Below are 20,167 nucleotides of genomic sequence, written 5' to 3'. Positions count from 1 at the left end.
GGACTCAGATGGGGCCCTGTATTGGTATTTTAAAAAAGCTCCCTAAGTGATTCTGATGCTTAGAGAAGGTTGCGTTTTCCTGGTCTGAGCTTCTGGGTGTCCTGGAGGATGTAGGAGAGCAGTTGGTCCTCCATTACGAACCAGGTTCGTGAACATTTCCATCCCTAAGTGCTGGCTCCAGTGAGCTGCCGTGGGAGCTGTCCCCTTCAGCACCGGCAGACACTCGCTGCTAGACAGTGAAAGGAAGCCCTTGTTATAAATGTGGGGAGAATCATCTGCTTCCTTCTCTGCTACCCCAGCATGCTAGAGCTGAAAGGACTCACAGAGCTTCCTGGCCCGCTCACATCCCCCTCCTACGGCTCCAACCCTCTACTCTGGGCAAATTCATCAGCCGTCAGGTCAGGGGTGGTCCCAAGAAGTGCTGAGCCTCCTCTCTTACAAGCCTGCATTCAATTCCACAGACATCTCCTGACACCTCCCCTAGTCAGGCCCTGTGGTAGATGACAGACAATGTGTCAGGCAGAGGTAATGGATGGCTTGATGATCTGATACAAAGGAGAAAGAGAGGTATTGGATCTGTGCTCTGGACGCAGGGCTGGGGAGGCTGGAGGAAGAGGTTAGCGCCACATCCTGAAGAAGGCTTGGGGGAGGCTTTGGGGCACAGGCATCACTAGAATGGGGCCCTGATGAGTGAGGAGGCTGGCAAGATGGAAAGGGTGTTCCAGGGAGAGGTGAAAAGGGCAGCATGTGCTCCTGGAACTAATGTAACCAGGGACCGGGACTCCATGCCAAGTGGACCGGATGGCTTGAGAGCCCAGTGCCACGGTCAGGCCACGTCTGCGCCTTATTTATGCTGTTGCCACTGCTCATGTTGCTCTCCTGCCTCTCCATCCATCTAAACCTGCCCACCTCCAAAGTCCATCCAAACCCTTCCTCTTCCTGGAAGCCTGTGTCACCCCACCCAGCCTTAGTGGTCTTCTCTGAGTAACAGCAATGACACACTTAGGAAGAATTTTCTACTCAGTACACTGCCAGATTCTGTGTGAAGGGCTCTATGTGTATTGTCTCATGTATGTCATTTGGCAACCTGAGGGAAGCATGACAATCACCCCATTTTACAGAGGAGAAAACTACGGTTTGGAGAGGTTTTCATGTGGCCAAGCTGTCCAGTTAGGCATGGCAGCATCAGGCTTGGAACCTAGGGAGTCTTGCTTGAGACTTGCTTATATGTTTACCCTCTGCACAGAGCTCTCCCCCACCCTTCCCCGTCCCAGGCACTGGTCTTCTATACAATCCTGCACAACACCAGTGCTGTGTTTCTTCTTATCGCACAGACTGCAGGCTCTTGGAGGGCAGGAACCAAATCCAGCTCTTCTCCTATGTCTGCAGAAGCATCAGCCCCAGCTGGAGACGTGCTGTAGCGGTGCACCAGAGATGCTAACTGAATTGAGGAGGCTGCATGGAACAGCAAGGAACAGCCTTGCGCTAAGGAACCGGGTTGGAGTCTCTGCTTTTTTAACCAGCTGTGTGACCTTTACGCCATTCATTCTGCCTGCTCCTCCCAAGCTGGGTTAGACCAGGCAATTTCTGGAATCACTTCAAACCCAAAGGCTCCTGCTCAGTTTCCTATACATACCTCTAAACGCGTCCGATCCACATCCTTGGGCAGTCGGTTTCTGCCTCTTGTGGTCACCAGGAGCAGTTCATAAGGGTAGATCTAAGAAGAGAGGAGGGGGGATATTTGTAGGTTGGGTCAGGGTGGTGGGCTTGTCCCTTCAGACATATTTTGTGTCTGGCTGGGGCTCCCTCCTCTGTCCAGAAAGAGCCAGAGATTAAAGTCTGGAGGAAGGGCTGAGTATGTCCTCTTTGGGGTTTCCTGGCAGCCTCAAGGCACCTTCTCCCAAAAGGCAAGGCCCTGGAGTCCTTGAATACTGCCAGGGATGAGCTTGGTTGCATTTGGCCTTAATGTGAGCACAAGGGCTCCTGAGTGTAAATGTCTCATATCTGTGATTGGCAAGCCTCTAGAGAGTCTCCGAGGCCCAGGGGAACTGGCTGGTTTCAGGAGGCAAGAGATGTAGGGCAGGATTCAGGGAAACTGGGCCAAGGAGGGACTGGAAATGCTAGTCTTGAGAGGACCCTTGGGGTTATTTATCGATGTTCCCTTCCCGGCATAGACAGTGCTGTCATCTTCCTGCTGGTCCCCAGTGTAGCAACATGCAGGGTCCTGGAGACCCCCAGGGTCTGTGTATCTTTACCTTGTACTCTGTAGAGAGAAAAGAGACACACACAAAGTAAAAACCATCAGTCTTTGCTTTGCATCACTACACTGGCCTCTGTCATAGAGACCCTGTCCTTACTGAATTCATCCCAAATCAAGGCTGGTTTGAACACAATGGAGAAAGGGGTTGGGCTGATCCAGAGATAGGTTTTTAGGGGGAAAATGACTTTTGAGACATTTAGAATAGAAATAAGAAGAGTCTGGGACCATGAAGCACATGGGTGAGATCCTTCATCTTTTGGGGGGAACCCTCCAGGGTTTGCTGTGGGCCTGCCTTCCTGCCTGAGCCTGCTTGTAGGAGCTGGAAGAGGCTGGTGGGAGAGCATCACGGGAAGAGAGCATGAGGCTCATGGAATTTTTTCTGGGAACAATGTGCATTTGGCTCTGAGTATTTCCCTCCACCCGGGGCTGGCAGGCAACTCTAGCTCAGCAGTACGGGGAGAATAGCAAGCACTCTGTGATGGCTCTGGGAATCCAGATGGGACAGATGGCCTGGAGATCACCCAAGGCCCGGGACTTGAGAGGATGAGAGAAGAGCAGGGGAAAAGAGAGGGAATGGGAAGTGAAAGGGAACTCGGGGTTTGCACAGAGCCCAGCGTGGGACCAGAATCGTTTGTCAAACGGGCTATTATGAGCAGTGCATTATAATGAGGTCCCTGTGAAGTCCCAGGAGAGGCCGGCACTCACCTCGCATGCCCCAGTTGACAGCGTTCATGCTGTCGTAATGGAATAGGTCTGCGCTGGGTGTCTGCAGGGGAGAGAGAACCAGGGCTGGACTGAGGCAGGCTCACCTCTGCCTCCCTGAAGTACTCACCCATCTCCAGAAAATGCACTGGGGCTGGTGGGACACGGGGCCCTCTCAGAAGCCTCGGTCTCAAGGTGGAGTGATTTACTTCACTGCCATATGCCTAGTGCCTAGGCCTGGCACATAGTAGGCACTCAGTAAATATTCATTTATTAGTGAATTATAGCTCATGCTTTCTTTCATTACTCAAATATCATTTTCTCTATGAGATCTGCCCTGACAACTCTATCTAAAATTGCAAATCGCCCCTTCCCCAACTCCCAACCTCCCTCATCCTGCTCAATTTCCCCCTTTTTTTCCATAGCACTTACTACCTTCTACATTGTGTATAAGGTGACTTGTGTACTATTTACTACTTGCTTTCTATTTCTCCCTATAAGAATATAAGCTCCAAGGGCAGGGGTCTTTGTTTTGTTCGGTCACTGAGGTATTCTAAGCACTCAGAGCAGTGCCTGGCATATATAAAAGGCTTTCAGTAAACATCTATCTGTTCATGAACAAATGTCTAGGCTTTGGGCGTGTTGAGGACAGGGTCTGTCTCTTTCCCGCTTGGAGCGGGTGGGGCCCCAACACCAGCCGTGGCTCTACTATGGACCTCTGATCCCTTTTGTGTGCTTAACCCTAAAATTGTCTCTTAACAAGTCTACCATTTCTGTCCCTCTGCAGTCTCTTCTCTACACAAGAGGGATCCCATTAAAAATCTGAGTTGGATGGTGCAGCACACCTACCGGAACCCTTCTGAGTCCTTACCAGCACACAGGGCCCTAATGACATCTCCGTCTGGCTTCATCTCCACGTTCACTCCATCCCAGCCACGTATCCTCCGCACCCAGGGACTCTGACACTGTGCTTCCCTCTATTAGGGTGGCTCTTGCTGGTCTTGGAGAGGTGAGGTCCCTCCCTGCACTCAGGCCTTTGTTTAAATTCACTCTCTGACCTTCTCTCTCTTTGCCTCCTTGCTTTGTCTTCCATCTGAGCACTTATGACTGCTGACTTCAAGTCAGTTAGTAGGTGCTCAGTAAATAAATGTCTATCTCAGTGTCCTTGCCCTTTCCCCCATCACTTGTCTAGTCACAGAGCCTCTCCTTTTGCCAACAAGATGTATTTTTCATCCCCTTTTTAGTCCTTAAACCACCTCACAGCTTCCATGAAGGTTTTACGCCACAGGACATCTAAGAGCTCAGAAGGCTCCAAGCCACAACGGGTGAGTGGAACCCAGCAGTCAGGGGAAGCTGGCCCAGGCTCGAATCCTGGCTCAGCACTTACTAGGAATGAGAGCTCAAGCAGGTCACTGAGCCCCTCTGTGCCCCCATCTTCATCCGCAAGATAGAGTTATTAAAAATAGTAACTACCTTCCAGGGTTATAATGAGTGAGTGCTTGTAAAGTGCTCAGCATGGAGTAATTGTGCCATAAATACTAGGTGCTCCCAGCCCCTCTCATAGGGGGCTCTTTTGTTAATGCACCTCTAGCCCCAAGGCCTCTGTCCAGGTTTCACCCATAAGTCATCACTCCTGAGCTAACACAGGAATTGTGAACCTCTTGGGGATAATGTCCCTGGAACAGCCTCTCTTACCCTGTGCAGCCCGTTTCTTCTGTAGGCAGGCAGGGAGGCAGATTTGGAGATGAGGGGGTCTGAAAAGAAGGAGCCAAGACAATTACCAGGAGCCCCAAGCCAGGGTTTCCTCTCCCTGAGGTCATCTGGCTGCAAATAGCCAATGTTACTCATGGGAAGGGGGACAGACAGGGACCACCAGCTCCTTCCACTGCTCTCCAGGCTTACAACTAACAATCTTAGGGGTGCCTCACCCTGGCAGAATTCTAGGCCCACCCCAGGTACCCACTCACAGAGTCTTCTGGTGTTAACCTGCACACATCTATCCTCCTATGATGGACCCATGTGTCCTGGAATTGGAGTTGAGCTGGAGCTCAGACAGGCAGGCTCCCATGTGGGTGGAAGAGGTGTGCGCTCTTTCTTTCTCTCTGAGAGCTGCTGGGCATGGCAACACTGGTTCCAGAACCAAAGACCCACTATCTGACAAACACATGGGGTGGACTACTTCAGATGGGGACTGTGCTGGGACATCCACGTTGTATGGTCATCACAACTAAGGGGGACCTGCCGCTGACTCAGCTCTGGCCCTCACAGAACATGATGGGCTGAAGGAAGGGCAGGCAGAACATACCGCTGTCAGCCAGGTAGTGGGACCGAGGGGCTGCAAGAGAGGGAAGCCAGAGATCAGCGTTCATGGAGACAGACAGAAATGGCTCCCATACCTGGGCCACCCTGGCCGGGGGTGGGGAGGAGGGCCCTCCTTCAGTACCTCCTTTCCCACTGGTCAGTTTCTAACTGTTGCACCTGCACCCTATTCTCCCTCCCCCACCCAGCTTGTAGCCCAGCACCTGGCACAGTGCAGGTGCTCTGTGATATCTGTTGCACAAATGCCATTGAATGGAGCTGAATTTTGAGCAGCACTGGTGCAGTGTACAGAGCCAGGGGTTGAAAACAGTGCCTCTCAGTGGTGAAACAGGGAAATGGCCCATCAGTTCATCTTGGCTTGGCCATTAATAGATACCCAATTTCAGATAAGTAAATCATGCTTCGTTTTCTTATCTGTAAAATGGGAGGGATAGTGTCTCCTTTATAGGGCTATTGTGAAGAATATAGGACACAATATAGTAAGGTGCTTAGCACAGTGCCTGACAGATACAAACCCTCAATAAAACTGGCTTTATCATCACCACCACCACCACCACTGTCATCTTTGAGCTCACCTAGAATCAAGGTGCAGTACAGCAAAGAGGGAAAAGCTTATGGCCTTGAAGTCACTCTATGCTGGGCCTGATCCTGGCTCAGTCACTTACTGGCTTTCTGACCTTGGGCAAGAGGGTTAACCTCAGGTCTCTCATCTATAAAGTGGGTGATAATAATCCCTCTACATTGTGGGTCTTTGTGAGGACCAAGGGTGATAATGTATCTATAAATGTCCAGCACACAGGATTGTAATAAATGGTACCTTTTATTATCCATGAAGTATTGACCTGAGATAGGACTTCCTGGCAGGACTGAATCCCGCAGGGGTAAGTAAGAGAGGAGGCAGGAAGAGGATGTGTGAGTCTAGGAACAGGGAGGAGCTTACAGTGAAAGACGCTCAGGGCAAAGTGCTTGAACCAAGCCTCTGCTTGTATACCTCCAGTGATGGGAGGCTTGCTACCTTAAGAGGCATCCCCTTTTATCTTCAGACTATTAGAAGAGTTTTTTCTTTACATGGAAACTGATTGGAAGTCATGGCTTCAGATGATCCAAAGAAGCAGAAGTGACAGCTCAGGACAGAGCATGGTCTTATTTAGTCTGTATTCTAGACCCTGGTGAGGCCATAAAAGGTTAGATTCACTAATGGAAGAACTGATGGGGAAGAAAGTGCCCCCACCCCAGCAGGTTACAGGGCAGTGCTTACAGCCATTTAGGGACAAAGCATAGCCAGCTGTGTGCAGGGCCTCTCGGCTGCTGGTGGAGCTCCGGGGTGGGGTCCAGGGATCTGCGTAGGAACTGGACCGGGCCTTCATCTCTTCCTTCAGAATTAGTCGGCCAATTCCACTCTGGAGCTGGGGGTGGGGGAGGAACAAGATGAAGTTAGAAGGAAGCAAAGAACACTGAGATGGAACAGGCTTAGGAAAGGCTGAGGGACCAGATGCTCTATAGTGAACCTCTGGCATTTTTTTGCCTTTTCAGTGTCCCTCTTTCCTTGCAGCACCCATATTTTCCTTTGTGGGACTTCATTTCTCTTCCACAAGTAGTCCTGTGGTCAGGGTGGGGCTCTGGTGGTACGTACTGGAGCCCATATACAATATGTGGGCTTTTGTGTGTGGCTTCTTTCACTAAGCATAATGTTTTCAAGGTTCATACACATTGTAGCATGTATTAGCACTTCATTCCTTTTTATAGCTGAATAATAGTCTGTCATATGGATATGCCACATTTTGTTTATTCATTTGTGAGTTGATGGACATTTGAGCTGCTTCCATCTTTCAGCTCTTGTGAGTAGTACTGCTAGGAACCTGTGTGTACACGTATTCGTTTGAGTACCAGTTTTCAGTTCTTCTGGGTATATACCTAGGAGTGGAACTGATGGGTCTGTGAACAAAGAATGTCACCTAATGGGTCAGTAAACAAAGGATGTTGCAGCCATCCAGCCAACAACCTCTGCAGCCACCACCAACGGTATACCCTGAGAGGATTCAGAATGGAGTAAAACAGGATACTGGCCCTAGATAGTTAAGGTGCATATCAAAGGAATGATTTCAATGCATCTTCCCATACACAGAAAAGGGCTAAATTCATTAACGTGAGATGTCTGTTTTTTTCTTTAATTAGAATCTTTTGACGTTTGACTATCTGCTTTGTTTTGTTTTGTTTGTTTTTGCAAAAATTCCTTTATATCCTGGTTCCTCCCTTACCTCTTCAGAACTGTCCCTCAGAGGTATCTGAGAGGCTGTCTCCCGGGCTTAGGTCCTTAGTATGTCTGCTGAATAAAACATAATTCTCAACTTATAGGTTATGCAGTCAACAGTTTTGACAGCTACAAAGGGACCCAGGGCAGACTTTTCTCCTTTGCCTGAACTCTCCAAGGATCCAGAGCCTAGGTACCAGCAGAGGATTCTTGGGCCCATCTGCCACCTCAGAGAGTCCAGATGAATTTGGGTGAGTCTCTCCTGATTCTCAGATCTCCTGTTATTGGCTGATGATCCTAAGTTTTATTCAGTGATGTTAAACTCCTCACTGGAAGAGTAGTAGGTTATCCTTGAAACTTAGTTTCAAGAAGAGGTACCTGGGTTATGCTCAGTTGAAAGACACTGGGAAGATTTTTTGCCCAGTTTAGACACTGAGCTGGTTATCCTCAGTTGAAAGACTGGGAAGACTTTGCTCAGTTGAAAGACACTGAGTAAGGCTGGACTGGGTAATTAGGTGGAAGACTGGCCTGTCGTTTTTCCTTGAATTGGCTACTTTAATAGAGTTTGTCAAAATAAAAGTGAAGATATCTCATGAGAGCTTTCAGCTCAGAAGGAACAGCACCTCGTGGCTGGCAACAGCTTCCTCAGGCAACTGAGAAACCTGCGGGAGTGGTAGAGGCAAGTCCTCATACTGTGCAGCTGTCTCTATAGGGAAACCCACTCTTTTTAATTAAAAACTTGCCTGCCAGGGACATGCGTAAGGGCTGGCCACTCCATAATCCGAGTACCCATGGTAGTTGTAGGCTACTGAAGGGAGAAACCAAGACTCATAAGAGGGCTAAAATGAATCTAGGGTAAAATCTAGAGGAGTTAAGCTCACAACAGCACATTGGCTTACCACACGATCATCACTAGCGATTTTATCTCCACAAACTGACTCTGGAGTGGGGAACAAAGCTTTCAAAACAAAAAGAAAAAGGAACGACAGATTGCCAGCTTCTAACTAACCCCCCAGCCAGATATATGTACAACACTTATACTTACAAGTACTTACTTAATTGGGAATTAAAGGAAATCTCACCCTGAAATTGACTAAGATGGGGCTCTTCTATTGCATACACAGTTAAGTTAGAGAAAGCCTGCTTGATAAAACATCTTTTCAGAATTCTGACCTTAAAGAAACAAAAGCCCTTCTAGGGGGAACTTGCATTTCTCTCCCTGTGTCTTTGAGATGTAAATGTTCTACCTGATTTTCTTAGGCATTTTGTGTGTGTGTATGTGTATATGTCTCTTTCTGTGTTTTGAGTACTTGGTCTTTGCCACCTGGAAGGTACTCATATGGTATACAACTCGGCAGCCAACTGAATAGACTGGGATTCTGAGCAGTCTTTTGTCTGACTGTGCCAACTCTTAGGGGCTTTTGCCGTCTTAACCTTCATTGCATCGGCCTGTGTAATGAAGGCCTTTACTTTCTTAGGCTGTTTTGGGGAGTAAACTTTCTAGATCTTGTGAAGGCTACATCTTCACACTCTGTTGTGGGGACTTCTCTGGTGTCTTATTGGTTTGCATCAGTAAGATACATCTTGTTAATGGCCAGATGATGGATCCTTTATATTGGAGAAACTTCTAAATTGGTAAATTTTAAGAGCTGTGTTACTGGTACTTATAAAAAAAAACTTAGAAGGTGGAAAACATATACATGGTTAACCTAAGAACTCCCTTAATTGAAAACAACAAGAACAAAAAACTGGTTTGGGAAGCCTTATTTGTGGTCTCTGCTTCCCCTCAGTGAGTCTTACAGATGCTAATAAAAACATTAGGATACTTAATGTTAATTAGGTTGATTAACAGTGAAGTAAACTGAAGAGAAAGTTCAGAGACTTCTTCCCAAAAAGGTGGAAATTTTAAAGGGACTTATCCCAAAAGGATAAAGAAATCTTTAGATGATTATTTAAAAATGGGATAAATAAAACAGATGTTAATGGGATTAAAACAAAGGTTTGATACAACACTATGTAAGGTTGGATGGAACAAAGGGGCCCCCTATAGGTCCCCAACATTAAAGGGCCCCAAACAAGTCCACTCTATTTACCCCACTTAAAAATATATATATATTTAGGGACTTCCCTGGTGGTCCAGTGGGTAAGACTCCGTGTTCCCAATGCAGGGGGCCCAGGTTCGATCCCTGGTTGGGGAACTAGATCCCACATGCATGCCACAACTAAGAGTCGGTGTGCTGCAACTAAGAAGCCCACATGCCACAACTAAAACCCAGCGCAGGCAAAGTAAGTAAATAAATATTTAAAAATATACATATATATTTACATGGCTGGAAGTAAATTACACTGAGATACCTGGCCAACAATTACTTGGGGCAACAGTTAGGCCGATTAATCAAGTAAAGAATTGACAAAAGGGCCTGAGTCCCTTGGCTCAACCCCTCACTGGGGACCCCAGAGCCTTTTATTAAAAATAGATAAAAGAGTCAGAGGATAAAAAGAAAGGAAAGCTTCTAGGACTCCTTGAAAGACCAAGGCTTGATGATTGGGTCCTACTGGAAGATAAAGGTAAAGGTATAAAAGTTGATAGAATTGAGATGAAAGTTTATAAAAATTGGTATACCTAAATGGGCTTTATATAAGATGGTTATTTCTCTTTTGTTTAATTATATTGTGTGATATACATGTTTCACTGGGGAATGCTTCATAAGACAGGGCGTATGAATCTGACCCTCAGGAAATATTATTAAACATACAAAAGGAAACCAGTAGGGTTACCTGAGCCTGTATAATATAATGTAAAAACTGGGAGCAATATTCGGGGGCTAATAAAAATAATAATAGAGATTTTGCTCTGGGTCTCACCTGTGCACTCAGAAAAAGGGCCTTTGTTGAATGCCTTATGCAAGCTTTTGAAAGCATGATAAATTAAACCCTAAAATTCTAGAACATAGAACTCTTGAATTTTGGCTTAGTCAGAAATCTTCTCACTGATATAAAACAAATTAAACAAAGTACAGTTGGGCAAATCAATCTTTTAATATCATTTAGGCAGCAGACCAGTTTTTTTGAGAATTAAAAGCAACTGTCTTTGTTTTGCAAATCTCTACAAATAAGAAATGTAAATACAGCCCACATTGATCTGAGACTGAGCCTAATTAGCTCAATCAGGTAAAACCTGAAACCAAGGAGGAAAAAAAAAAAGCAAAAAAGTCCTTTTAAACTCAAACTGCTGGAAAGGCTCCCTCACCCCAAATCTAATTCATAGCCTCCTTAAGGGTTTATCAAGGATAAATACAAATCTTATAAGTCTTTTCCACAAATAGCAAAGCCTCAGTCATCTGAGCAAGCAAATTTAACTTATTCCAACTGTTATTTATAAACTAGTAAGTTTATACTGTAATACCTGATTCATACCTAAGTTTTTAAGGTGAGCTATGAGATCTCTAGTTAGGTCTGTTTATATGTCTGTGTACACATTATACATATGAGATGTCTCTACCTCTGGAAAATACTGTCAAAATTAAATTTATAAAAGAGTTCCATTTAATTGACTTAAAAGTAAGTGCTTACAAATTAAATACTTCTAAACATAAAAGAAACTGGCCAGGATGAATTTCAGGTTCATGTATCTAGGAAATATTCAATATTAAATTAATATCTGGTGTTAAAGCTAGCTTCAGCTTGCGGGTTTAATCAGTCAATATAGACATATCTTACTTGGTACACCTTCAGTGTACCAAGGTTCACTGAAGGTTGATAAGTTCATGTTATTTCTATTTCAGAGTTTGTCAGCAAAAATATTAACTTGGTATGATGATATTTTCATAAATTATAAAGGAAAATAAGAGTTTTCAGGTGAACCCTTTAGGAATAATAATGCTTTGGGTATATTGATTTAAAACAGTTTCTCCAGATTTTTGGTAACTTTAAAACTTTAGAGTTTTTCCTATTTATTTTTAATTTAATTTTTATTTTATATTGGAGTATAGGTGATTTACAATGTGTTAGTTTCAAGTATACAGCTAAATGATTCAGTTATACATACATCTGTTCTTTTTCAGATTCTTTTCCCGAGAGGTTATTATAGAATATTGAGTAGATTCCCTGTGCTATACAGTAGATCGTTTTTGATTATCTGTTTTATATATAATAGTGTGTATATGTTAATCCCAAACTCCTCATTTATCCCTCCGCCCCACCCCCCCACCCCCCCACGTTTCCCCTTTGGTAACCTAAGTTTATTTTAGAAGGCTGTGAGTCTGTTTCTCTTTGGTAAATAAGTTCATTTGTATCATTTTTTGGGGTTCCACATGTAAGTGATATCATATGATATTTGTATTTCTGTCTGACTTACTTCACTTAGTATGGTTATCTCTAGGTCCATCCATGTTGCTGCAAATGGCATTATTACATTTTTTTATGGCTAATATTCCATTGTAGATGTGTACCACATCTTCATTATCCATTCCTATGTAGATGGACATTTAGGTTGCTTCCATGTCTTGAGGATCGTAAATAGTGCTGCAATGAAGATTGGGGTGCATGTATCTTTTCGAATTATGGTTTTCTCTGTATATATACCCAGGAGTGGGATTGCTGGATCATATGGTAGTTCTATTTTTAGTTTTTTAAGGAACCTCCATACTGTTCTCCATAACAGTTGTACCAGTTTACATTCCCACCAACAGTGTACAAGGGTTCCCTTTTCTCCACATCCTCTCTAGCATTTATTGTTTGTAGACTTTTTGATGCTGGCCATTCTGACTGGTGTGAGGTGATAACTCATGGTGGTTTTGATTTGCATTTCTCTGATAATTAGTGATGTTGAGCATCTTTTCATGTGCTTTTTGGCATCTGTATGTCTTCTTTGGAGAAATGTATATTTAGATCTTCTGCCCATATTTTGATTGCATTGTTTGTTTTTTTTGATATAGAACTGCATGAGCTGTTCGTATATTTTGGAGATTAATCCCTTGTCAGCCACTTGGTTTGCAAATATTTTCTTCCATTGTTTGGGTTGTCTTTTCATTTTGTTTATGGTTTCCTTTGCTGTGCAAAAACTTTTAAGTTTAATTAGGTTCCACTTGTTTATTTTTGTTTGCATGTTCATTACTCCACGTGTTTGTGTTTTTTACAGGATTTTTTCCTGTAATTGGTTTCTAGTCTCATAGTGTTGTAGTTAGAAAAGATGCTTGATATGATTTCAATTTTCTTAAATTTGCTGAGGCTTGATTTCTGGCCCAGGATATGATCTATCCTGGAGAATGTTCCATGTGCACTTGAGAAGAATGTATACTCTGCTGCTTTCCGATGGAATGTTCTATAAATATCAATTAAGCATCTGGTCTAATGTGTCATTTAAGGCTGTGTTTCCTTACTGATTTTCTGTCTGGATGAGCTGTCCATTGATGTAAGTGGAGTGTTAAAATTCCTATTATTTTGTTACTGTCAATTTCTCCTTTTATGCCTGTTAGCATTCGCCTTATATATTGAAGTGCTCCTATGTTGGGTGCATATATATTTTCAGTTATTATATCTTCCTCTTGGATTGATTCATTGATCATTATGTAGCATACTTCTTTGTCTCTTGCAACAGTCTTTATTTTAAAGTCTATTTCGTCTAATATGAGTATCACGACTTCAGCTTTCTTTTGATTTCTATTTGTATGGAATACCTTTTTCCATCCCCTCACTTTCAGTCTGTATGTGTCCTGAGGGCTGAAGTGGGTCTCTTGTAGACATATATATATGGGTCTTGTTTTTGTATCAGTTTAGCCAGCCTGTGTCTTTTGGCTGGAGCATTTAATCCATTTACATTTAAGGTAACTACTGACATGTATGCTCTTACTGCCATTTTGTTAATTGTTTTGGTTTTTTTTTTTTAACATCTTTATTGGAGTATAATTTCTTTACAATGGTGTGTTAGTTTCTGCTTTATACCAAAGTGAATCAGCTATACATATACATATATCCCCATATCTCCTCCCTCTTGCGTCTCCCTCCCACCCTCCCTATCCCACCCCTCTAGGTGGTCACAAAGCACTGAGCTGATCTATCTGTGCTATGTGGCTGCTTTTGGGTTTGTTTTTGTAGGTCTTTTTTCTTCCCTTCCTCTTTTGTTCTCTTTTGTGATTTGATGACTCCCTTTAGTGTTGTGTTTGGATTCCTTTTCCATTTTTGTTTGTATATCTATTGTAGATTTTTGGTTTGCAGTTCCCATGAGGTTTTTTTTTTAAAGGAATTCCTTTATTTTTATTATTTATTTATTTATTTTTGGCTGTGTTGGGTCTTCGTTTCTGTGTGAGGGCTTTCTCTAGTTGTGGCAAGCGGGGGCCACTCTTCATCACAGTTCGGCGGCCTCTCTTCTTGCGAAGCACAAGCTCCAGACGCGCAGGCTCAGTAGTTGTGGCTCACGGGCCTAGTTGCTCCGCGGCATGTGGGATCTTCCCAGACCAGGGCTCGAACCCAAGTCCCCTGCATTGGCAGGCAGATTCTCAACCACTGCGCCACCAGGGAAGCCCTCCCATGAGGTTTTGATATAGCAGTCTATATATATATACAAGATTTTTTAAGTGGCTGGTCTCTTAATATGAAATGAATTTCCAATATCCTGCAGTTGTACTCTCCTCAAGATTGCTGGTTTTGATATCATATTTGTGTGTGGCTGATTTCCTACCTTTAGTGCATGTTTGCCTTTGTTGGTGAGTTTTCCCATTCATAACTTGCTTGTTTCTAGTTGTGGCCTTTTCTTTTCTGCCTAGAAAAGTTCCTTTAGCATTTGTTGTAAAGCTGGTTTCATGGTGCTGAATTCTCTTAGCTTTTGCTTCTCTGTAAAGCTTTTGATTTCTCCATCAAATCTGAATGGGAGCCTTGCTGGGTAGCGTTATCTTGGTTATAGGTTTCCCCCTTTCATCACTTTAAATATATCATGCCACTCCCTTCTGGCGTGCAGAGTTTCTGCTGAAAAATCAGCTGTTAACCTTATGGGGATTCCCTTGTATGTTATTTGTTGCTTTTCCCTTGTTGTTTTTTCTATTTTCTCTTTGTCTTTAACTTTTGTCAGTTTGATTAATATGTGTCTCGGTGTGTTCCTCCTTGAGTTTATCCTGTATGGGACTCTCTGCACTTCCTGGACTTCACTGAGTGTTTCCTTTCCCATGTTAGGGAAGTTTTCAGTGATAATCTCTTCCAATATTTTCTCAGGCACTTTCTCTCTCTCTTTCCCTTCTGGGACCCCTATAATGCGAATGTTCGTGCATTTAATGTTGTCCCAGAGGTGTCTGAGACTATCCTCATTTCTTTTCATTCTTTTTTCTTTATTCTGTTCTACGGCAATGATTTCAACCACTCTCTCTTCCACTTATTCATTCTTCTGCCTCGTTTATTCTGCTCCTGATTCCTTCTTGTGTGTTTTTCATTTCAGTTATTGTATTGTTCATCTCTGTTTCTTTGTTCTTTAGATCTTCTAGCTCTTTTTTAAACATTTCTTGTATTCTCAGTCTGTGCCTCCATTCTTTTTCTGAGATCTTGGATCATCTTTACTATCATTACTCTGAATTCTTTTTTCAGGTAGATTGCCTATCTCCACTTCACTTTGTTGTTCTTCTGGGGTTTTATCTTGTTCCTTTGTCTGGAACATATTTCTCTGCTGTCTCATTTTTTTCTAAATTTCTGTGTTTATGGTCTCCTTTCCACACGCTGCAGGATTGTATTTCCTCTTGCTTCTGGTGTCTGCCCCCTGGTGGCTGAGGTTGGTCCAGGGGCTTGTGCAGGCTTCCTGGTGGGAGGGACTGGTGCCTGCCCACTGGTGGGTGGATCTGGGTCTTGTCCCTCTGGTGGGCAGGGCCATGTCAAGGCGTATGTTTAGAGGTGGCTGTGAGCTCAGTACAACTTTAGGCAGCCTGTCTGTTGATTGGTGGGGCTGTGTCCCCTGCCCTGCTTGTTGTTTGGCCTGAGGTGCTCCAGCACTGGAGCCTACAGGCTGTTGGGTGGGGCCAGGTCTCGGTGCCAAAATTGCACCCTCCCTGAGAACTCATGCCAATCAATATTCCCTGGGGCCTTTGCCGCCAGTGTCCTTGCCCCCACAGTGAGCCACAGCTGACCTCCACCTTCCCTGGAGACCCTCCAAGATCCGCAAGTAGGTCTAGTCCAGGCTCCTGCGGAGTCACTGCTTTGTGCTGGGTCCCTCCAAGAGTGGAATCTGTTTCCCCTCGTCTGTGGAGCTCCTGCACTCAAGAACTGCTGGCCTTCAAAGCCAAATGCTCTGGGGGCTTCTCCTCCCGATGCCAGACCCTCAGGGTGGGGACCCTGACGTTGGGCTCAGAACTCTCACTCCTGTGGGAGAACCTCTGCAATACAATTATTTTCCAGTCTGTGAGTCACCCACCCAGCAGGCATGGGATTTGATTATATCGAAAAAGTGCCCCTCCTACCATCTCATTGTGGCCTCTTCTTTCTCTTTGGGTGTAAAATAGCTTTTCTGGTAGGTTCCAATCTTTTTTGTCAGTGGTTGTTCAGTCAGTTGTGATTTTGGTGTTTTTGTGAGATGTGGTGAGCTCAAGTCCTTCTACTCCACCATCTTGTCCAGAATCGAGGTGCTTTTAGTTTGGATGCTTTCTGCCTCTTTCCTTAGTGTGTGCTGGCCATTATTCCTTTCAAATGGTGTGTGGATGTGTGGCGGCCTGTGCACACTCCTGGTATGGCAGGAGCAGCAATCGGCGCCTACTCACGGGTCTCCCAGCAGCGGCAGTGGCCCGTGTGACCCCAGGCCAGTAGGGGCAGAGATTGTTGTCTGCTCCTGTGTCTTTTAGCAGCAGTGATGGCCCACGCACTCCCGGGACAGCAGGGACAGCGGCTGGAGCTTGCTCACGGCCTGTGCGTGCTCCCCGGACATTGGGTGGAGTGATTGGTACCTGCTCGTGGGTCTCTTAATGGTGGCGGTGGCCCACACACTCCCGAAATAGCAGGGACAGTGCTTGGTGGCTGCTTGCGGGTCTTGTATTTGCGGTGGTGGCCTGCACACTCCTGCAACAGCAGGGACAGCACTTGGTGCCTGATCACGGTTCTCTTATTGGTGGCGGCTGCCCGTGCCTGCCTCTGGAGCCCATGATGGCAGTGGTGGCTTGTGCCTGCCCCTGGAGCTCACGTAGGTGGTGTCCTGTTGCCTGAGAACGTACGCACAGGGAAAGAATCTCCTATGGTGGTCCCACCCCTCTCCTTGCATGCCCCCCAGCAATGGTACCTTGCCTCTGTGGCGGGCCCAGGCTTCTTCCTAGTGCACCCTCAGTTGCCACACTCCACCCTCTTCAGGCTGTCTCTGTATAGCCAATCCTGGTCCTCTCCCTGGGTCTGACCTCCAAAGCCCAGGCTTCAGCACCCAGCCCCTGCCCATGCGGGTGGACGAGGGTCTCAGGCTGGGGAGCACAGGGCGGCAGTACTGACCATCTGTGCAGGTCAGTATCCGTTTTGCCTTCCACAGACTGGTTGCTGCACTCTCCTCCGAGGCTCTGAAGCTCCCCCTCTGTCCAGGCTGATCTCCCCACAGGTGAGCAAACCTCCCAGGACGTGGGAACCTTTCCTCTTTCACAGCTCCCTCCCTGCGGCGCAGGTCCTGTCCTGATTCCTTTCTGTCTTTCTTTTTCTTTTGTCTTATCTGGTTATGTGGAGGTTTTCTTGCCCTTTCAGAAGTCTGAGGCCAGTGTTTAGATTTTCTGTGCAAATTGTCCCACTTGTAGATGTATTTTTGATGTATCTGTGGGAAGAGGTGAGCTCCATGTCCTGTTCCTCTGCCATCCTGATTCCTCAGCCCTTGCTAAATTAATTTAAGTAATGGGAATCCACTGACTATCCAGGTCACTTCAAATAAGATAAAATACTCAAACATTATTTGCTAAACAGGTCTAAATTTACCTACTTTTGTCTCATTACAAGAAGGAAACTAAAGATGTTTGGGTTTACTAGACATATCTCTTGTACCACATTGAGGAAAGAAATTATGCTATGAGAAGATGTATGTTTCTAGAGGTTAAGTGATATGCCAATCAGGAATGCTGGTATGACAAACAGTTCACAATTACTTGCTACTTGTCAGTTTTCACTAGAGATTAACGTTTTTAAGGGTTAAAATTATAATATGTAATTAAAGCTACTAAAGATAATAAGGGAAACATTTCAGTATGCAAGGAAAGTAGGGTGTGTTTTTTTCAGCAAAAGAAGGTATGAAGAATGGAAGTGCATTTTGTTAAGTGGAAAGAATGATTTTGTCCTAGAGCTGGTTGTTTCTGGATGGAAAAATAAGGGACAGACTAACAAGAATAGAGAAAGTTGTGGAAGGTTTGTAAAAAGGGAGCCCTGAAAAGGACTTTTGTACTGTGGTCAGGCTGGGATTGGATTAAATTTAATTAGGTAAGTGGTTATTACTATTAAAAGTAGGCTGGTGCAAGACTGGATTTGGTTCCTCTCTCTGTTAAGAGAACAAAGTTATCTTGAAATACTGCTTTTGAGAACAGATTATGTGAGATTCTTTTTCTGTAAGTCATCTGTATTTGTTTTTGAAATCTTTTGTCACTTTAAGTGAATAAGTATTGTTTCACAGTGACCTATGATCCTATTTGACCAAGTGTTTTGAAACTTTTTGATATTTTTGACAAAACTTCCCAAATAACAAATTCTAACTGAAGTTCTTTTGACTTCCAGCTAACTCTGGGATGCTTCAAAGAAACCCTGCGACATCTCAGAAAGAAATGTTAGACTAATTAGGCTTACTTGAGAAGCACTGTCAAGTGATTGGAGATAAACCTTCTTAGGTTATACTGTATGGGTAAATGTCATTAATATAGATATTCCAAAATTTATATGGAATTACTAAAAATCTGGTATGGCCTGGTTTAAGGTTATCAGTCATAATTCTAGGTGTTATCTTAGGATGTTGTATGTCACAGAAATATCCAAGTTTCTTGTCAGTTACATTATAATCAATCAGATCTTTAACCATGCCATTTTAAGTCCTGTTGTTTATACACAATCATTGTTTTACTCTGATGCTTTTATATATGAAGATCTTAGTGAAGATTCATAAAAAGGACTTTTGATAAATACAAGTTTCTGGTAACTTTTAGATCTTACTCCTGAACTGGGTAAGAAATTAAAAAACACTAATGGAAAACCTGACAACTTCATCTAGATGAACAGGAATTAATTACATGGACTGAATGAATTGATGAATATGACTTATAATTTTATGACTTTTTTCTGAAATATACTGGTTTTTAATCTCTGTTTTCCAGAAAACCTTTCCTCTTACGCTAACTATGACCTTCAACAAGTTGATAAAGTATACCTTTGTAAACGAAGACAAAACATTTATCTTTTTCTCTCTACCTGATCCCTCCAGAATTTGGCTTCTCTAGCTGGCTCCCCTGTGGACTTGATGGCTTATTTTGACCAGATTACAACTAGTTATACTAATCACTGTTTTAGTTTGTTCTCTCTTGGCATTTTCAAATTATTTATGCCTTGTGCCTCTCTCTGCTGCACTATCAGTTTATTAATGTTACTAGCTGTATTACTTATATCCTGTCTGTTTTATGAGATTATTATCTCTTACATTACCAAAGTGTAACCAAGCCTCCAGCAAAATTAATGATGTCTCGAGTTAGTTGATCATATACATAACTCTACATAGAATAATTGTAATAGTGCAATTCTAGATCTGGGAAGAAGCAACAAGGGAAAACATTTCCTGGATCACAACAGACTAATAAGACAGGTGATCCAGAGAATTTTAGATTATCAACAGGGTCTAATCCAAAACAAATCAGCACATTGAGTGGCCTGTCAGCAGAATCTTCGCCTGATCAAGGGATGAGCCTTCCTAGCCCTGAGGGACAAAATTGGTCATGAAATGCCTCCCAAACATTGGTTGAATTTATGGCCAAGAGGAAGCACTGTGAGCAAAGAATGTCACCTGCTGTATCAGTAAACAAGCCATCAAGCCATCAAGCCATCAACCTCTGCAGCCACCACCAATGGTGCAGCCTGAGGGGATTCAGGATGGAGAAAAACAGGATACTGGCCCTAGATAGTTAAGGTACATATTAAAGGAATGATTTCAATGAGCCAAGGGCCTTGCATCTTCCCATACATAGAAAAGCACTAAATTCATTAACTGTAGATGTCTGTTTTTTCATTAATTAGCAGCAATCTTGTGATGTTCAACTTCCTGATTTTATTTTTGCAAAAACTCCTACATATTCCTGGCTCCTCCCTTACCTCTTTGGAACACTCTCTCAGACCTATCTGAGAGGCTGTCTCCTGGGCTTAGGTCCTCGGTATGTCTGCTGAATAAAACATAATTCTCAACTTTTAGGTTGTGCAGTTTTTTGTTTTCTGTTTTTTCAGTCGACAGTTTCTATGGTAGTTCTATGTGGTAACTTTTTGAGGGACCACAAACTCTTTCTCAGCAGCTGCACCACCTTCCATCCCCACCAGTGATGCACAAGTCACTGGCATCCACTGACCACAACATGAGAAGAACCTGCTTGAGCATGACGCCAATGCAGAGGCAATCCAGCGTAAGAGCAGAGAGAGTGAATTTCCCTATGGCAATTTGTTTAGCAGCTGGATCAAGTTGT

General features: G+C 44.0%; 2 protein-coding genes across 18 annotated transcripts in view; one reads left to right on the top strand and one right to left on the bottom strand.

The window, feature by feature from the left end:
* The window catches only part of LOC309624565 (uncharacterized protein), a 130,358-nt gene extending 110,457 nt beyond the window's left edge, over positions 1-19,901 (top strand). For 6 of the 11 annotated variants that reach the window (XR_014242013.1, XR_014242014.1, XR_014242015.1 and 3 more), the window contains one exon: positions 7,637-19,901. Coding sequence is in view for 1 of the 11 variants with exons in the window: in XM_082382811.1 (XP_082238937.1) it covers positions 1,390-1,497; positions 17,014-17,079; positions 18,821-18,943 (297 nt within the window). In the remaining 10 variants the exon portion in view is untranslated. Of the gene's footprint in view, positions 1-1,389; positions 1,498-7,636 lie in introns of all 11 variants that reach the window. The other 5 variants (XR_014242018.1, XM_082382811.1, XR_014242012.1 and 2 more) reach the window with 5 other exon arrangements.
* ABLIM3 (actin binding LIM protein family member 3) overlaps positions 1-20,167 on the bottom strand; it is a 185,163-nt gene that overhangs the window by 5,279 nt on the left and 159,717 nt on the right. For 2 of the 7 annotated variants that reach the window (XM_082382713.1, XM_082382714.1), the window contains 4 exons: positions 6,540-6,687; positions 5,268-5,297; positions 4,658-4,716; positions 2,139-3,026 (listed from right to left, as the gene is read on the bottom strand). In XM_082382713.1, the coding sequence (XP_082238839.1) occupies positions 2,907-3,026; positions 4,658-4,716; positions 5,268-5,297; positions 6,540-6,687 (357 nt within the window). In that variant the 3' untranslated portion in view covers positions 2,139-2,906. Of the gene's footprint in view, positions 1-1,636; positions 1,718-2,138; positions 3,027-4,657; positions 4,717-5,267; positions 5,298-6,539; positions 6,688-20,167 lie in introns of those variants that run through there. The other 5 variants (XM_082382717.1, XM_082382718.1, XM_082382719.1 and 2 more) reach the window with 4 other exon arrangements.

Source organism: Balaenoptera borealis (genome assembly GCF_965194805.1).
Source record: "Balaenoptera borealis genome assembly, chromosome: 2".
In the NCBI taxonomy this organism is placed as follows: Eukaryota; Metazoa; Chordata; class Mammalia; order Artiodactyla; family Balaenopteridae; genus Balaenoptera; species Balaenoptera borealis.
The sequence above is the reverse complement of the archived record's forward strand: the minus strand, read 5'-3'. Positions and strand labels throughout refer to the sequence as shown.